At 40.3% G+C, this 18,699-nt stretch overlaps 1 protein-coding gene across 4 annotated transcripts in view; it reads right to left on the bottom strand.

Annotated features, from left to right (window-relative positions):
- The window catches only part of ptpn13 (protein tyrosine phosphatase non-receptor type 13), a 62,841-nt gene extending 54,238 nt beyond the window's left edge, over window positions 1-8,603 (bottom strand). For all 4 annotated transcript variants that reach the window (XM_061801153.1, XM_061801155.1, XM_061801156.1 and 1 more), the window contains exons 1-2: window positions 8,210-8,603; window positions 794-913 (exon numbers count right to left, since the gene is read on the bottom strand). In XM_061801153.1, coding sequence (XP_061657137.1) covers window positions 794-908 — 115 coding nt within the window. In that variant the 5' untranslated portion in view covers window positions 909-913; window positions 8,210-8,603. The remainder of the gene's footprint in view (window positions 1-793; window positions 914-8,209) is intronic.
- Window positions 8,604-18,699: the final 10,096 nt, after the last annotated feature.

Raw genomic sequence — 18,699 nt, 5'->3', positions numbered from 1 at the left:
GACAATATAAAAAGTGCTAATATAGGCCAATTAATCGGTGGGTCCCTAATAAACACGATATAATACGTTGAGTTTCAATTATTACACATGTACACAGATTCCTCTATGCAGTAGCTCTCATACAAATTAAGTTTATGGAAAGCTCTTCTAAATGGTGTTGTTTTAGGTAATGGTTGACAGCTTAGGTTTTTTAAGTTCAGTTTTGATGTTTAATTTATTCCACAGTATACAAAGTATTGGATTCTAATATACAATAATAACACTCAATAAGGTAGAGAAATTTGTCTTTACAGAATATTAATATTATAATAATTCGTACTGATCAAATCAGGACAGTGTCTGTAAGGTGGACGGACAAAGTGCTACACTGGCCCAGTGTCCTTGGCCCACTGTTGAACCCTGTTGGAAGTCAACCAAAAATGGACTGGAGGTTTTCATTGTAATATAATTACAATATTTATGGAGAAAACAAGTGTGACTAACAGGCTCCACAGAGAGGGTTTCACTTTTAGCTTATTCTTGGGAATCTATAATTATCGAGACGAGCATGTGGTGGCTTTGTGAAACCAATGGCAAATGAATCAGGTAGAGGACTGTAAAAACCTGCGCTGGAAAATATGACACAAGAGAGATAAGAGAATGGAGTCAAAAACTGTGCTCGACAGTGTTATGGACAACATACTAGTCGAGAAATAGTGAGGTTAAAATGATGGCACCGACTCAACCCAAGTGCAAGTGCTGATGCAATAAATACCCAGCCACTGGCTCGAATCTGGAAATTTAAAGTTCATACCTTTGTGAAAAAGTTCCTGGAGGCTCTCTGCGCTCTGGCTCAGCACCGCCCAGACCTCCTCCTCCTGGAGTGGACCTCCTCGGACCTCCAAGGCTTCTGCTAGCGAAACATGCATCTTCCCTGTACAGGCAAAGATTGACAACATAGGTGATTTTATGGCCAAAAGCTGCACTCTTTTTTTTTTTCAGCTTTGTGGGATATGTAAGGAAGGAAGGAATCTGTACACTTTGCGCCAGTTGCGTTCTTATTAAAAACACTGGAAATAGAATGACCACAAGCAGATGTTGGATCATTAAATAAAAATTATAGTTTGGGAAGATGGACCCCTCAAAAGTCACAGTTTGAACCACAATTCCACATAACGTCACACCAGACCTCAGTAAACATTGCAAAACTTCAACAAATATGAGGACAATCCCACAAGAAAGTCTTGTGAGGCTTCTGCAACTCTCACGAGACTGATGAAAATCGTGTTAGGCTTCTGCTGATCTAGTGGTAAACAATTCTTACGAATACTTCTTTTGAGACCTCAGAAAATATCACAAAACATTACAAACCCCCATAAGAGCAGGAAATCTCATGGGACTTCAGTAAATCCCCCGAGATCTCACCAAATTGCAAAAGACCTCAACAATTCTCATGGTACTCGTGCACATTAACGAGAGAGCAGAAAATCTCACGAGACTTCAGAAATCTCATGAGACGTTGGCAAATCTTACAAAATATCAGCAAAACCCATCAGATCTTGCACCGTTTTAACAAATCTAAAGAAGTACTAAATATCTGTAGAGTTCAGCAATTTTTACAAAATTTCAATAAATCTAACAAGACATTAGCAACTCTTACAACACTTCAGGAGGAAATTTCTGGAGACTTTAATTTTCAAGACTGTCACAAATGTCATGAGGAATCAGCAAAGGTTGCAACATTTCAAAAAATCTTTAGAGGACAGCTCAGTGAGCATCAAAAAGGATTAACTTAATGTTTCACCTTTTCTTTTTTTCAGTGATAGCAAAGGAGAAAAAAGGGAGGTGAAAACAGTGCCAGCAAAGCACAGTCAAACTCAGAGGTGGTGGGGAGAAATTCTCCACTACTGTTAAAAAAAAAAAAAAAAAAAAAAATTGAAAATCCAGAAACAAAAACCCTCAGAACATAGTGGATTCAGTTTCAGGAATGATCTATGGGTCGACCCGGAGCCAGTCACAAGGAGTCATACCATATTACCAACTATACAAGTAATTCCTTTGAAATCTGCACTTCTGAGCATCTGGGTCATTGCATTTCCGCACACAGTGAGTGTTTTACCGAGTTTTACATGCAAACATGCAAATCCAGGGTATGCGTTTACAGTACAGTACATCCAACTGCCATGCACTCAAGGTGAGTTACATCCAACAAAACGTGGCTTTATGCAGTCACTGGCATACCCCAAATGATCAGGACAATAGATGTCTGTAACTCAATAATTGTACTTGCTTCTTCAACTAACAATTCCAATTCCAAATTTTATTTTGTCCTTGTGGTGCTCTCCCGAATGTTCCACTGTGAAAAACAGACGTGCCTAAAGTGCAAAAGCCCTTTTAAAATATGGCAGTTTCCCTCCACTTTTACAACTTTTGCCAACAGTGCACACAAATAGCCAGAGTGAGTGCGTAGACTAATTAGCACCTGCTATTTGGGATCCAAGTAATTCAGACCCAAAGTCTGCTTCTTACCATCAAAGGGAGTGCAACATATTGTTTCGAGTTTTACTTGGAATGTTTAAACTAGAGTGTTACAATGCTACTTATCACATTGCCTGTACAAGTTAATAATGGTTTCACTATTAATATGATTTCTTCTCCAGCACTTGGTGTGTGGAGTTATGGAAAGCTATGGATGATTACCTTACAACAATCCATCCAAGTGCACATGCCACAACAAGCTCCAACTCCTATCATAAGATCTTGGTGTGCATCGAAGAAATCCCCTGAGGAATAGCAGAGGTTTTGGCCAATTCATCCATTTTTACAGAACATTTGGAACATAATGGTTTATGTTATTTTATGTTTATGTGTATGGAAGTGTCCCCCTTACCTTATTAGTAGTATCGTTGATGAGATAGAGACTGATTTTTAGAAACTCAATATTACACTCCATTGCCAATGTTTGTTTTAAATCAGCATAACAGATCTGAAGACATGCCATCAACTTTATTCAATAGTTCTCTCGGTATGCAACATCTGATATCATGGTGTTCAGTACTTTGTACATCATTTTCTACTAATTCACTCTACAGATGATTTGGTGAGTCCTTTTTGGTAGTGTTTTCTAACGCCATCAAAGTCCATATTAATGTCCAATTAAAGCATTGCATATTTACATTTAGACCTGTGCTTTAAATGAAACAACCACTTATTGCTGACTGAAAATAGAAGCGTACCTGACCACAAAGTGAGTTTTAAGAGCAACACGCCCACGATCATACAAATGGGTACAACATGTGCAGGGAAATAACGATGGTGTCTGCCACAAAACAAGCAGTGAAGGTCCCAGTTTTAAGCTTCCCTGACATTTCGTCTTAAACGATTGGGTTTTCCTCAATTGTTTCCCGTAACACTGGTCACAACTGGGGATAAGCAATGTAATTGACAGACTGACTGTTGTGAATTGAACGTCATTATGTGTCGACCGGCAAATATGGTAGTCAAAATGCCCTTTACCAACTTTACTGCATCTCTCTATTCTTTATTCAAATACACAAATGAAACATGCTAAAAAAATGGCATCATAATCTGGTAGCGTGGCAGGCAATTTACAGTGTTTTCAAAATTCCGTGTAAATAGAGATCGTTTTTAAAACATAGTCATCTGTACGGGGTGTTCTGCGTTAATGGTGGTTTTCCATTCCTACAGCGTAACCCGATTCTGTTGCAAGATTGAATGTGCTACTAACCTATGATAACGCAATAATACAGTCATAATTGATTACAGAAAATATTTGGCTGAAAAACAGTCGCAGGCCATGAATATAAAACAATAAAATGTAAAAGAAAATATGGCAATAACTGAGCACGTGTTGTACCTTGTGGAGACATATCCTTCACAGCTGTGCAAACTACAGTACTTCCCAACCACGAAACATCATGTTGGTACCATGGACCGCCTGAATGTGAACATTTTTTTCCAAACCAGGCTTACTAGCTTACCTAACATAAGACTACTTTAGCTCTGACCTTTGTGATAGTAAAGAAAACGCAGCATTAACGTGGTGGTAATGCTTCTAAATCTCCCCTTCAATCATGAGCAGGGCTGTGGTCCAATGAGAGTGGAGCCGACCTGAACAGCGGCCCGAGTGCGGATAAAAACATTCCACAGTGTTGAAACAACAAGAGCCACGAAACAATCGGTCTTCACAGAAGCGCTAAACATTCTCACGGCTAATGAGCGAGATGGCAGGGAAGCCACTTTCCTCTCGCTTGCACAAGAGAATGGATAACCTGCATTCCTGCATAAACATGGCGGGCCTATTACGGGGGTACTCATTAACTCTTTTCTCCAAAGCAGGATTTTGAGAAAAGAAGCTGTTTCACAGATATCCGCACCTCTAATCAGTCAGCACTTTGAGGGTCCCTGCTATGACCCACATCTTCCCATAATGCTACTTTTTTCCTAGTCAAATTTTGTGGTCAAATATGCACAGTAATGATGCATCATACGTGATGAACACCACACTGATTTACTTGATGGAGCAACTTCTTGGTCACAAATAACGTGAACAGCTACGGTTGTTGCACGGTTTTGAAATAAAAGATGCTGAAATTTGCTACCACCAAGTCACCTCTACCTCCTCATTGCGTCTGTTAGCTTTTCTCCAAGAACTGTATGGTTTGGTCATGGAGTACAATACTGACCTTTGAGCTCTACTCGTTTACATTTTTTTTAAAGTGTCATTTCCAAATTAACATTAATGACTGTGATTTAAAAAAAATGTTCGACGCAGCTCACTTGTAAGTTTTACAGTATTTTTATGTTTATCTTAGGCTAGCAACAAAAAAAGGGTCATACATCTCATTGGTTCGCTACTTTAATAACAGAACAAAGGGCTATTTTGCGGGCTACTTGGTGCCGACCATGTTGGTGATCCCTAAGCTACAAACTGGTTTGTTTATACTTCAGGACAAATTCAGAAATGAGGTCCCGCGGTAAGTTAAAACTGCATACCGCACTCCATTTTGCCTCAAATGTTTCAAGACAAGTAAATCAACAATCAGTTCGGGTGTATATTTGAAAGGTCCAGGAAGCTTTGGGTTGTGGTCTGCCGTGCTAATGCTGGATTGGAACGTAGCGAGGCCAGGAACAACAATTTCCAAGAACTCATTCTACAAGACAGACGCGTCCGTAGGCATTAGCTAACAATCATGTTCTTCTGATTTTAGATAGAAAAGTAGTTGGGACCAAATCTACAGTACTCTGCAGGTTGCAGCCAAATAATGCGGTCTATTTTGTCTCGAGTGATTGGCAAGAAACGGAATTCTTAATGACCCCAAAGACGTACGAAGAACTACAGTAGCACATATTCATGGAAGTGAAGGCGGGAATGCAGATTTAAAAAGGTTTGTAAAATAACATTATTATCTAATTGTTTGTTAAAAACAAGCTTAGTGTAAATGGCCCCTTAGTGTGCAGCTTTTAGATGCTTGGCCATGTTCACTAGGACTTAAAAGAAACTAATCCTTGAAACGTGAGTGCGCCTTTTACCCCTTACTTGTCCTGAGGCGTTTCCTTTCTTCCCACCTTCCTGCTTGTGACAGCTTCAACCCACAAATGGATTTGAAAATTATCCAGTTAGCTTTTTGTCACTGAAACCCAAAAGGTATTTTTTTCCCCTATTGTTCATTTCTTTAACTTTGCCAAAAATCAACACCGAATTCGATACAAATGTCCCAAAACGCATTTCTTAACACATCAGACTCAAGAGGAAATGTGTTCATATCCTCTAAATGTCAGAAGTGCGGTCTCGGCTGGGAAAGATATTTGCTGAGGTGAAACTCCTCCTGAAACTGGCTGGGGCCAGGAAAACAAGAACAAACTCAGAATGAACCACTTTTGGGAGCACGACGGAACAAAGCGCGGTAGGACCTTGGATGCAGAACATGCGATGAAGACCGAGGCTGCCAGAAGATGTTGCAAAGACTGTTTTCATAATACAAACATGAGGGGAATTGAAGAATGGTCACCCTTATGAATAAAAAGACCTTTCTATACTTCACTTTCTGTTTACTCAGAGTATGCACAGCTGTGTCTTGTGAGGTCAGAGCCCTTGTGGAGAAAACAGTAGCGGGAATTTAAAGGAAAAAAAAGAAGATGGTGACTCAGAGAAATAAAAAAAAGTAAAGCCCGCAAGCTGGTTCCTATTCGTCACAGCCTACCTGCTTGTACATGCTACGTTCATTGGGCTGGATTGACTGCATGATTTAACTGAGTCAATTCCGATGTTTAGCACATATTTTGTGCTCTCAAGTGGCAAACGTTGGTGGGCAATGTGAAAAAAGGGAAAAATAACGGCATTTTCAGATCAGAACCAGGCCTCTTTCAAATGATAATTTAAAAAAAAAAAAACATGTATTGGGTAGCTGCTAAAAACAGTGTAGCACAATGACAGATCAGATCTATCCTGTATACGCGACCTTGAGTGTTGAACAGAAATTAATTCTGTCGGTTCTGAATACTCTTAGCTGACTGCGACACCTCCATCTCTGAAAGGCAACTTCTCTGCTCACCCTTGTTTTGTCTCAGGATCTGTCTCAATTCCTTCCATTTAACTCTCAAATCGAAGTTTGATACTCCACAATAGTTTCAGCAAAGCTTGTGAAATCCCATGGTGACAAATCAGCGTGAGGCTGTGGGGGGGTGCCTGCGAGTGCATGACAATTAACTGACACCTTGCCAGTGACACCTTCTGTCTCTGACTGGTTGTTTTTCCTCAGGGGTGGTGGTTTCTTGAAAATCTAAGCGGTACAAGATGAGGTCATACAGGGCCAAACAGACTTTTTGGAGTATTTTTAGCTAATATATTATAATGATAATAATATATAGTCTGCACTAAGTTTCTACTTTACCACTAATATTTAAGTTATTGGTTCAAGTTGATGTAACTGTAACTTGTGTTGCGTAAATGACCAACTAATGGATACAGTTAAGATAATGCTTTTATTGTAATGGATAAGTGATATTTCTGCCACTTGGCAGCTGCTGTTCTGAGAATTGCCACAACAAAATTAACACCAGACTTTGATGCACTGTTGAAAAAAAAAAAAGCGCTAAACATAACAACACAGTTCCCATTACAAGTAAATCCAAGTATTAACACACAATGCCTTTTTTGTTGTTTATTTTTCACATGTAAGCATCCGCTTGTGACTTGACTCGCCTGTCAAATATGAAACGTCAATGTGGGTCCCTGAGCCAAAAGGTTTACCCACCCCTGCTTTAAATTGGCCATAAGTGTGATGTCTGAATGAATGTTTATCCATCTATATGTGACCTAAAATTGGTTGGCGACCAGTCTGTGGTGTACCTTGCTGACCACCCAAAGTCAGCTGGGTTAGGCTCCAGCTCACTTGGGACCCTTGTGAAAATGAATCAAAAATTAAAAAGCACTACACAGATGGATACTTTTTGATCGTGGTGATTTTGTATATTGTGTTAGTCCAAGTATGTTGTGGTCTTATTCAGGAATCAGAACATTTAGGCTAAGGATGTTGGGATTTATTTTTTCCGACACATCCATAACGTCTTTTCAGTTTTCAGTCACGACCTCAAGCACTTCATTTTCACTAATCACAGGGTTGCCATAATGTGCACCCCCCCCCAACACACACATACACACAAATCTAACCTTCACCATCTGTGAGAGCACTCAAGACGGGAACGTCCATCATAAGCATCCCTCTATCTGGCTGACAACTATTCCAAACACTTGTGAACTCTGACCTTGGCAATTGTACCAGTTGAATGGCAGAGAATTGTTTAATTCCAAAGAAGGGGGAGGGGAATATTTTCAAGCCCCCTTGTTTCTCGAAAAGACCAAGAGTGGAAATGTTGGTATTTTTGTTGTTGGAAAAATTGCCTACTTTATCCCAGTGAGTTAAGTTGAAAAGCTATCTGAATAGTTTTCATTTCTGTTTCATTCTCCATTCAATGTAAACGCCAACGTACTATTTCAACAAAATACCTTGCTCCCATGTTTCAATTTCTTTCTCTTTTTTAATCAATATGAAAATCCACATCATCCTCTCGTGGTAGAATCACTCATACTCCCTGTAGCACGACCGCCGCTAGCAAGACGCTTCAGTAAAATAGAGAAGTTGGGAATCGCATTCCAGGAAAGGACCGGGCAGCTGAATGCTGAAAATGGGAGGAAAAACAAACTTACCGAAGAAGAGAAGTGGTAAAAAGCAGACTGTCGGGGCGGTAAATTAACTTCTGTGGCGGGGCTACGAGTACGCAGATGAGACGCCATCCCATCCACAAAGCAACATCTTGGGGAGCGAGAAGGGCAGGCAAGCAAACGGGCAACAGGTTGCTCTCGTCGGCCTGATAGGTATTCAGTATCCCGCTCAACGTGTGGCTCCCGGTTCCCCAGTTTCACCTTCGTTGCAAAAAAACAAACTAAAATAAACTTCCAACGAGCCGTGTACTTTTGTGCAACCACCGCGCGTCACCCCCTCACAGCCGTCCGAGTTACCATAACTGCTGGTGGAAACAAGCGGACTAAACTAACCCCTCCCTTCGCCCACCTCGCGTGGGCTGACCGGCAGTAACCAGACACCTCTGTCGCGCTCCTCTATTGGCCCGCCCGTTTCGTTTAAGCGTCGCCATGGCGACACACATACGCCGTGGAAGTCACTGTCACATTACACGCTTCAGTCACACATTTTTTTTTTTGGGGGGGGGGATTATTTTGCAATTCCAACTGTATTTTTTAAACCAAAAAAAAAAAAAAAAATCTGTGTATACCTCCCATTTTAAAGGAGCTCAAGTGACTGAGGAATTCAGGAAGCGATTGAATGCCGAGTACTTCCTTTCCTTCCTGGCTTGCGCCACATAACCACCGCACGCGTCACGCTGCAGTTTGTTGTCATCTAGAGTTTGACAGGCGTCATTACACCCAGAGTGTATGTATTTTTTATAATCCCTCAGAGAATAGCATCTATCACGTAAAAGTGTTTAGTCAGCCCATTTTTAATTCCTCTTGCGCACGAGGATGATCTAGGAATTCCCATCATAATAATCGATGTGTCTCGTGATTTCTTAAATGTGGTCAATTTGACACGTAACTCATTTTGCACAAAAATAATATACCGTTCGTCAAATGAGACAGTGTATAATTTTAGATAAATGGATTGTTTACAGACGGGCTTCTTCACAAGATGTGGTCTCTAAAGGGAAATCTGTGAAGCTGATATTTAGGGTGGCCTTCGACAAGACACTGTATTTTGTAAAGCTGATTTGTGTATTGTAAACACGACATTTGAAACATCGCGGATGTGACTGATCACCTATCAAGTATGATATCAAATAACTGAGTATAATGGCGCCTTGACTTACAAGTTTTTCATTCTGTGAATCTTAGAATTTAAATGACCTATCTATCAAATTGAATTTCCCGAAATTAATTAAAATGCAATTCACTTTTTCCCAGCTCCCCCCCCCAAAAAAAAACACTAGAATGTTTTAGTTACGTGTAAATGAGTATTATAAAGAAAAATACCATTGTATTGTAAAAATGACAATAATAATAAAATTTGCCCTAAAACTGACTAGTGACCAGTTTGGGGTGTCGTCCGCCTTTTGCCCATAAATTGGCTGGGATAAGATCCGGCACTCCCATGACCCTTGTGAGGATAAGATGCTTGGAAAATGGATGGATGGATGGATGGATGGAATAATAATTTTCAAAAAGAGAATGCAAATTGAAAATACACACTAGAAAAACAAATCAACAACATCAACCAAGCAATGGGTGACAATTTTCTTGGTACTACTGTAAATGTTTGTTTTATCTGCTTATTTCTGAACATGTGCCTGTGATCCACGCTGGAAGATGCATTCGGTTTGCCCAAGGGAATGTCATCCTGCAGTTTCCTTAAACATGGTTTCCTTAAACAAGGCCTGGAGGACTTTGCACAGTGTGGGTAGTCCCTGGAATAACAATTCCCTGGAGATCATTTTTGTCACCTTGAAAATATGTCACCCGGTAATAAAGCATAATGGCATTTTTCTGTGACTTTTTGACTTCTTCTCTCCTTGTGAACACAGTTTTTAAAGTGTTGCTGTAACACGGACAGCACATCCATGCACAATTTGTGCATAACGCCCACACTAATGTGAGGCAAGCTCTGCTTTTACTACTTTTTTCTAAGCAGCTTATCTCACTGCAGAGAAGTTTGGATCCAGACAGTGCGGTTGCTAAGGCAGCACAATCTTAAAGGAGTAATCTGATTGGATTCATGCAGATGAGCTCATTCAGGGGTCTTCAATAAGCGGACTTTGGTCTGGATCCAGAACCCTTTAACCTACACAGTCGCGATTATTGAGTCTGAGGGTACTAGTTTCATGAATGACGCAAATCTGGTGTGGCGAGTAGCACAAGTGTGCACCAAGGGCATGTTAGACCAGTGCTGGTAATTTCGCAGAACAGCACAGCACTCCATATTAGTTAAATGGGAAGGTTTCAATACAGACTTTCCCCAACCAAATAGCCCTCTCCAAGAACAAAAACTTGTGGGTGTCATGGGGTTGGACCCAAATGTAGAACTCCAAAACAAGGACAAGATGTTAGGCATAGTTTTATTCAACCTGAGGTGGCACAGAAACACTGTGACGAGGACAGGTGAACACGACACTATTTTAAGTGGTGGAGATTCCTACGGTCGGTGAATGCAACTCACAAACTCAGGGTACAGCACACGGCGAACTGGCAAATGCCAGTGGCAAAAACGCCAACTCAAATACACAGTTTAATTACAGTCCCAATGTGACACAGCCGTAAGTTGTGACAGGTGTCACCCCCCAGAGCAGTGGCCACGCCCCTCTTGGCCATGGTCCAGCCTGGCTCATGACAGTGGGGTTTGAAAAATATCTGAAATTGCTTGAAAATGCCTGGCAGTCAAGGGGGTCCCAGCTCGGGAAACAGTTGGCAGTGAACGAGCTGAGGTTGATTTAAAGATGTGGTACCCATAAAGCTACGGATTGGTGAGGTAATTGAAGAGATGGTGTCAATAAAATTTACGTTTCGGGTGGCGTTCAAACAGACATGGTATTTGTAAATAAGAAGTGCAAGGTAGACTTTAAAGAGATGTGGTATCTGTAAACCTGATGTTAAGAGTGGAGGAGTACATGATGACGATGATGACGTAATTGTAAACCTGATGTGTAGGGTGGAGTTTGAAGTGTAATGTTTACAGTGAAACTTAATAGAAAAGTGTAAAGCTAAAGATTAAGAGGGTGTTTAATGAGATGGAGCATCTGTAAAGCTGAAATTTATCATTTTATTTTTTCAGGCAAAAACAGGGCACATTTTTTTTCTTTCCGCTGCAGGATTAAAAAAAAATACATGCTTTTGATTGGACAGTGACCATATATTAATAATTAATAAAGAAATAATAATTTTTAGCTGGGATAGGCTCTATCACGCCCACGACGAAATGGTAAAGAAAATCAATGACTATTTAAGAGAGGAGTGAGCAGTGATTCATTTGCATTGCATAACACAAATAACGTGTGTGCATATACACACACCGGTGTGTGTGTGTATATATATATATATATATCTGCGGCACGGATTCTTCATGACCTCCCCATGCCTGTGTGGGTTTTCTCCAGGCACTCTGGCATTCCTCCCAGATCCCAAAAACATGCATTCATTGGAGACTCTAAATTGCCCCTGGGTGTGATTGGGACTGCGACTGTTGTCTGTCTCCATGTGCCCCCCGATTGGCTGGCAACCAGTTCAGGGCGTACCCCGCCTCTCGTCCAAATATAGCTGGGATATGCTCCAGCACTCCCGTGACCCTCGTAAGGATAAGCAGCTCAGAAAATGGATGGAAAGAAAGAGAGCGAGAGAAAGAGAGAGAAAGAGAGAGAGATGGATCATCGATAGAGCAATCGTAACTGAATGGCAGCAGTCACGCTGTGCATCTCAATCCCCTCCTCTCTCTCCCTCTCTGCTGCTCAGCTTTGACGTCACATCAGCTCCTCTCTGGATGCCATGGCAACTACTCCCCTCTCCCTCTGCCTTCCTCCCTTCTCCCCTCCCTCTCTCCCTCCTTTCCCACCCTGCCGGTCGGTGCACAATGGTACAGCCAGCATCTTGCAGCACAATGGTTGGAAGGTGTCGGTGAGCCGGGGGAGAGTGAATCAGCATCAACTAATCTTTGGTTCTTCATTTTTGCCTTTTTAAATCATCGCATACATCAATATATATATTTTTGGAGTGGCCTCTAGCTCCCACTTACGGGGTCTCGAAGCCATGACCACCGCAACGCTTCCTGTCAGGATGTTTTGAACTGGACTGGGTTCGTCATCAGCTGGCACGGAATGGTAAGAATATTGCATAGACACACAGAAACAAGTATCAACTGCAAAAGAATGTGGGGGAAAAAAAGAAGAAATCAATAAATTCTATCAGTCGCTATTCAAATCAGTCAAAGATTTTGTGACAAAAAGGCTATTTCATTGCTTACATTTTGCCCATCCGCACCGCAAAGGCAAAAGAATGTTACTGCATGGCATCTTGCGTTGCTTTTTGTTATTTAATCCCATCCCTCCACCAAAGAAATAAATATGGAACACTATATTTTTCCCTCTCGGGTTAAACTGTCTTGCATATTTGATGCAGCCATGTAAATGGCTTCTAGATACAGAGATGGCTGGATGATGCTCTTCAAAACAGGAGCTCCATTCTGTGTAGGCCTGCATGCAGTTTGTTCCCCCACCCCGTCACTGTCTCTCTCTCTCTCTCTCGCTCTCTCTCTCTCTCTCTCCCTCTCTCTCTCTCTCTCTCTCTCTCTCACACACACACACACACAAGTCAGCTGCATACCTTGTGCATTATGCAGAATATCAGTGGACTACAGCAGGGCAGGAGCGGGGGATGTCCCAGATCGGACTCGAACTGCTCATAAAGTGGACAGTATTTTATTTACAGCGTGTTTTCGTGTTGATCTATGGTTAGAGTTGAGTGTTTCTAGTGCACGGGGAGGTGGGAAACCACATACAGCCTGTGTCAAAATTCGAATGGCGTAATATCGATATGCATCAAATGTACATTATTGAAAAGATATCCACACTTTATAATAATTTTGTCCTTCAAATATGTTGCTCATCTCATCTTTCCCACCAAATACTGGGGGGGGGGGGGCACGTTATGGTGGGGATTAGCAATTGAGCCTGAACATGAATAGCAAAAATCCACAAGTAATGGATGACCTCATCAAAAAAGGTTTATAATTGTCTATGCATACCGTATTTTGGTGGTAACACACTCCTTTTTATTAAACAGGGATATGCCCTTGAGCATAAACAGCAAATATACTTTTTAGGAAATGATCACACTATTACATGCTGCGTAATATGGCTTCAATGGTATCAGTATAAACATTTTCTTGTATCAATCATGGACTATCTGTACAGTATTGCGATACCATTGGATTCGTTGGCAATATATTGCTATGTATAATGCTATTGCTCTTTTTTTATAAGGCTGCTTAAGCATGATCCGACTATATTTTTTTACATCAATAATGGTAGTATCGCTAGATCGTGATACCACTGGAATCATGATACCACTGGTAACCTGGACAAAATATCAAAATATGCTTGTTCTTTGACGTTTATATTACATTTTCAGCAATGTTGCTTAAATATTAAAACCAAAATCAGCAAATATAGTCATAGTTCAATGATGGCATGATTGCTGTACCACTGGTATCAGTGGCAAAGTATGAAGCTTTTTCATTTTTTGTGTATTTTTTCATAGTCAATGTTTTGAAAGCTTGACGTTTAAGAACTTACAGGTATAAATATTAGTAGTAGTGTGCTATTATGGCTGTATCGTGATGCTACAGATATCATGAGCAAAGTCTCATCATGTATCAATTTCTGTTATGGTACAGCAGCAATACAGAACAAGCATCAGAAACTGACATCACAAATTTCAAAGGTACAGTTAATACTGTACCTTTCTAGTGCTTACCCAAGTACAATACAACAGAGATACCTCCACATGTATTGTTATTATCATCGGGATACCGGTCGGAGTGATTATGTTGTGTTGCTATGAGTCAGGCTAATGTTTTTGGGGTGTCCCAACAAATTCTCCATGTTAAAAAAAAAACAGATAAAGAACCAGATCGAGCGCTTGAGAGGATTCAGTGGCTTTGACCTTGCCTTGCTGAATAATTCAGGAGTGTGCTTTCATGCTTCATGTGAAAGTGCTGCAGGGAACACGCTTCACCATTATAACGAGCTTATGACCAATTTAGGTAAGCATGTATATGGCAATGATGTATTAGAAGTAAATAGATGGGTTGTCTGTGGGTTGGCAAAATACCTTACATGAAAATGGGTAAAATGAATGACAAAAATAATTTTATTACATACGTTTACACAAAAACATTGATTGTTCAGAATTTTGCAGATAGAGACATAATCCTGGGAGAAAAACAATCTAGTAATTGTTATTATATGATAAAGGCATTATAGTGCAATCTAAAAATACAATTTCTGAATACAAGTTTCTAGAAAAAAAATGAAAAAGACATTGCTTGGATGGCAGCATATTTTGCACTAACGAACCCCAAGACCATTACAGCTGCTGGCTGTTGAACGTCGAACTGCTAACAATCTGAATAGTCCTTTTCTTTTGTCCCAGAGGACACGACAGAGATGATTTCCAAAAGTAATTTGAAATTTAGACTTGTTGAACTACAGCATAATTTTCCACTTTGTGTCAGTCCATCTCAGATGAGCTCGGGACCAGACCGGCTGGCGGTGAGACTGGGTGCTGTTAAATTGTAGCTTTCCTGTTGCATGATAGAGTTTGAACTTGCATTTGTAGATATACTGATGAACTGTGTTAACAGAATAGTTTTCAGAAGTGTACCCAAGCTCATGCGTCAAATTCCTTTATACAATGACGCCAGTTTTTCATGGAGTGTCATCGTCATTCAATGTTGACTTTGAATCTTGCCCCTCCCTTGGAGAGATTTCTCCAGATTCTTTGAATGTTTTGATGATAATACGGACTGTAGATAACAAAATCCCCCAAATCCTTACAATTGTCCCTCCATCTGTCGACTTTCTGTACTGTGTACCATTTTCTGTATCCTCAATAGGGTCAGGGGCGCACTGAAGCCCATCCCAGCTGACTCTGGGTAGGAGGCGGGGCACACCCTAAACTGGCTGCCATCGAATCGTAGTCCTGCCAATTTTACGTTGAGAAATGATGAACTATTTTCTCAGGCATGTGTTCACAAAGTGGTAAACCTCAGCCCATCCTTCCTTGTGACCAATGTAACCTTTCAAGGATGCGCCTTCTATACACAATCATTACACTCAACTGTTTCCAACGATACTGTTCACCTGTGGTATGTTCCAAAAAGATGTTTTATTAGCATTCCTGGACTTTCCCAGTCTTAATTTGCCCTGCCCCATCTTTCTTTTTTTGTTTTTTGGGTGGAGGGATGCATTGCAGGCATCAAATATAAGTATTTGCGATAAAAATAAAGTTTGAACATGAACAATCTTGTCTTTGTAGTGTGTTCAATTGAATGGAGGTTGAAAAAAGGCTTTTAGCTGCAAAGGCATTGACTGAGAAATGGTGTGGAATGGTTAATTACCGTATTTTCCGCACTATAAGGCACACCTAAAAGCCTTTCATTTTCTCAAAAGCCGACGGTGCGCCTTATGATCCGGTGTGCCTTACATATGGATCAATACTGAGCCTTTGGTGCAGCTCCATCTGATGGGTGCATAACGTAATCCCAGCCTCCACTGTAGCATCTATTCTATGCGCCTTATAATGCGATGCGGCTTATAAGTGAAAACATTTTTACAAAAGGCCATTCATTGAAGGTGCGCCTTATAATGCGGTGCGCCTTATAGTGCGTAAAATACAGTACCGCCCACATTTGCAGAAAGATAAAAGATTTCATTGGTTGTTTAATTTCACACTGCGTGAGTGGACATGCCGGAATGGTAAACGTGGAACAGAAGATGTTTAGCAAAGCTGGCTCATAGTTCAGGGGTCATAGGTTCAAATCGGGGCTCCTGCCTTCCTCTGTGGAGTTCTCCTTGTATCTGTTTGAGATTTCTTTGGGAACTTTGGTTTCCTGACGATGCGTGGTAGGCTATTTGGAAAATCTTAATTGTCCCAAGGTGTGAATGTTAATGAAAATGGTTGTCTATTTTAGTCCTACAAATTGTGGTTGAGCAGTTGAGGTTATACCCCGCCTCTCAACCAAAGTCAGCTGACATGGATAGATGAGGGATGGTCGTGCACTCCGGAAAACCAACTACAGTGATGCCTCGGTTCTCCACCACAATCCGTTCCAGAAAACAGTTTGACAAGTGATTTGTTCAAAAACCAAATCGATGTTTCCCATTACAATGCATGGAAAAAGAAATAATGCAATTCAAGTCTAAAAATTGTGGTTTTTTAAAGCATTTTTTTAGCTTTTCTTGATAATAAACTGCACAGTAGAAATACGTTTAGTTTAAATAATTTGTATAATAAAATAATTTAAGAAATATATATATTTTTTTGCTTAAAATGTATGCTTTAGCAGTAGAGTACACTAGACTGGGAGTGCATTGCCTTATCTGTAGCGACTCGGCCCCCAGCCTTGTAAACTTTTTTTATTAACAAAAGTGCAGAATAACTTTAAACAAGCAACTTGCTTTCTTTGGAGCTATGACTGGGGGTTAATACGGTAGTCCTCGATAAGAAGAAAAACAACAGTCACTACCGGGACACGTCTGTCTACACAGGCTGCGTTATACAGAATAATAAAAGTGCGCTGGGTGCCCCGCACGCGTTATGTCATTTCCGTTCCGTTTTTTTTTTTTTTTTGCGGGGGGGGGGGGAATTGACAATAACAAAACGCATCATGGGTGGCTCAACTGCTTACATTGCGTGCGATATTATTTCCACGTTTTTTCGGCGGCGTGGGAATTCACCAATCGTGTCTGGGTCAGCTGCTCTGGCCGCGCACAATACGGGGGCGTTCAAGTACCAATTTTCGTTCGAAAACAGAAGCAAAACAAATCTCAAAATTTTCATTCGAAAACCGATATGTTCAAAATTGGGGACGTTCGAGAACCGAGGCTTTACTGTATTTGAATACAAGACATTTAAGGGTCAATATTCCTTATGTCCGCATCAAAGCTTCACCTATAGAATTGAAGGTCATCCCCAGAGTTTGAGCCCAATCACATGACTTCACTTTCCATTGTTTCAGAAGAGGGAAAAACTTTTGCAATTCCGTATCTCAATGGAGTGTTAATAATGGATAGTATCCACATCATTCTCACTACCTTAGATGTTTAGATCCCTTAACCACAACATCAAGAGGAAACAAAGATTCACTTTGACGCAATACATGATCTCAAAATGTTCCATCTGAGTATATGAGGAGTACCCAACAAGCAGAATTTGAAATGCTTTCATTTAGCCACACAATGACAGTGCATCAGCATTGCTAAAGACCTCATTTGTATCATTCTATTAGACTTCCAGCATGGTGGAGTCTTTAGTCCTGTATGGAGATAAGACCCGACACCTCTGACTTTTCCATATAAATCCAAAATGAGTTTTCATTGTATCGATTCGATGGTACTTCCATACAGGGCAACTTCATTATAATCACTATTAAAGTTTACACTCCTTGAGCAGGATCACGTTTATCTACAGTAAAAGGCATTTCAGTCTCACTGCAGCATTACTCCAAACAATCAGATCAACATAGCTGCACGGTTACGTAAGTGGATTGAATCTCGCGAACATGTGGCTTTCTTTTGCTTGTGCATGCCGGCATTAAGTGCGAGATTTGAAGACACGACATATCTGTGCTGTTCAGAATCGAGTTTAAAGTTAATTCCAGGTAAACTCCAGAATTGTCGTTTCCTAATTGTGCTTGCACAAAGGTCATTACTTTTATTTATTTATTTATTTTAAATACTGGGCAAAGTATATGAGACCAGGATGCTATATTTTGAGTCAAATAGATAAAAATAGATGAATGGCTTTTTTTTTTTCTCAATGAAGGAAAAGGAAAAAGTGATTTGTTTGGTTGTAGTTCAAAGAGAATGATGTAAACTGATGGAATGTTCCATTTTTGATTCTGGGCTGGGAGAATGATCCCATCACAACTTGTACATTGAAAAGAGAAAATCATTTTGACTAAATAGAATTAAAAAAAAAAAAGCAGCACCACCAAATTTGTTTTGGCCATCTGTTTTTTTATTTTCTGGTTCAAGGGGGATGGTGTATCGTAGCATTTATTATTGGGAGTCAGAAATACATACATACATATATATATATATATATATATATATATATATATATATATATATATATACATATATACATATGTATATATATATATATGTGTGTGTGTGTGTGTGTGTGTGTGTGTGTGTGTGTGTGTGTTTGGTAGTTTACAGACTATTTGCTTGTCCACCGAGGATGATAAATGTCAACAAAAATCTGATTCAAGGTAACCTTAAAAGAAATCATGGAATGTTAGCGAGCTCTTGAAGTATGACATGGGTGGGGTGGGGATGTAAAATGGCAAACAGAAAAACTGAGTCACATTTGTTTTGTTTTTCTGTTTTAATTATGAGGCTCCTTCAATGTGTAAA

The sequence above is a fragment of the Syngnathoides biaculeatus genome, chromosome 17, assembly GCF_019802595.1.
Source record: "Syngnathoides biaculeatus isolate LvHL_M chromosome 17, ASM1980259v1, whole genome shotgun sequence".
Lineage (NCBI taxonomy): Eukaryota > Metazoa > Chordata > Actinopteri > Syngnathiformes > Syngnathidae > Syngnathoides > Syngnathoides biaculeatus.
The sequence above is the reverse complement of the archived record's forward strand: the minus strand, read 5'-3'. Positions and strand labels throughout refer to the sequence as shown.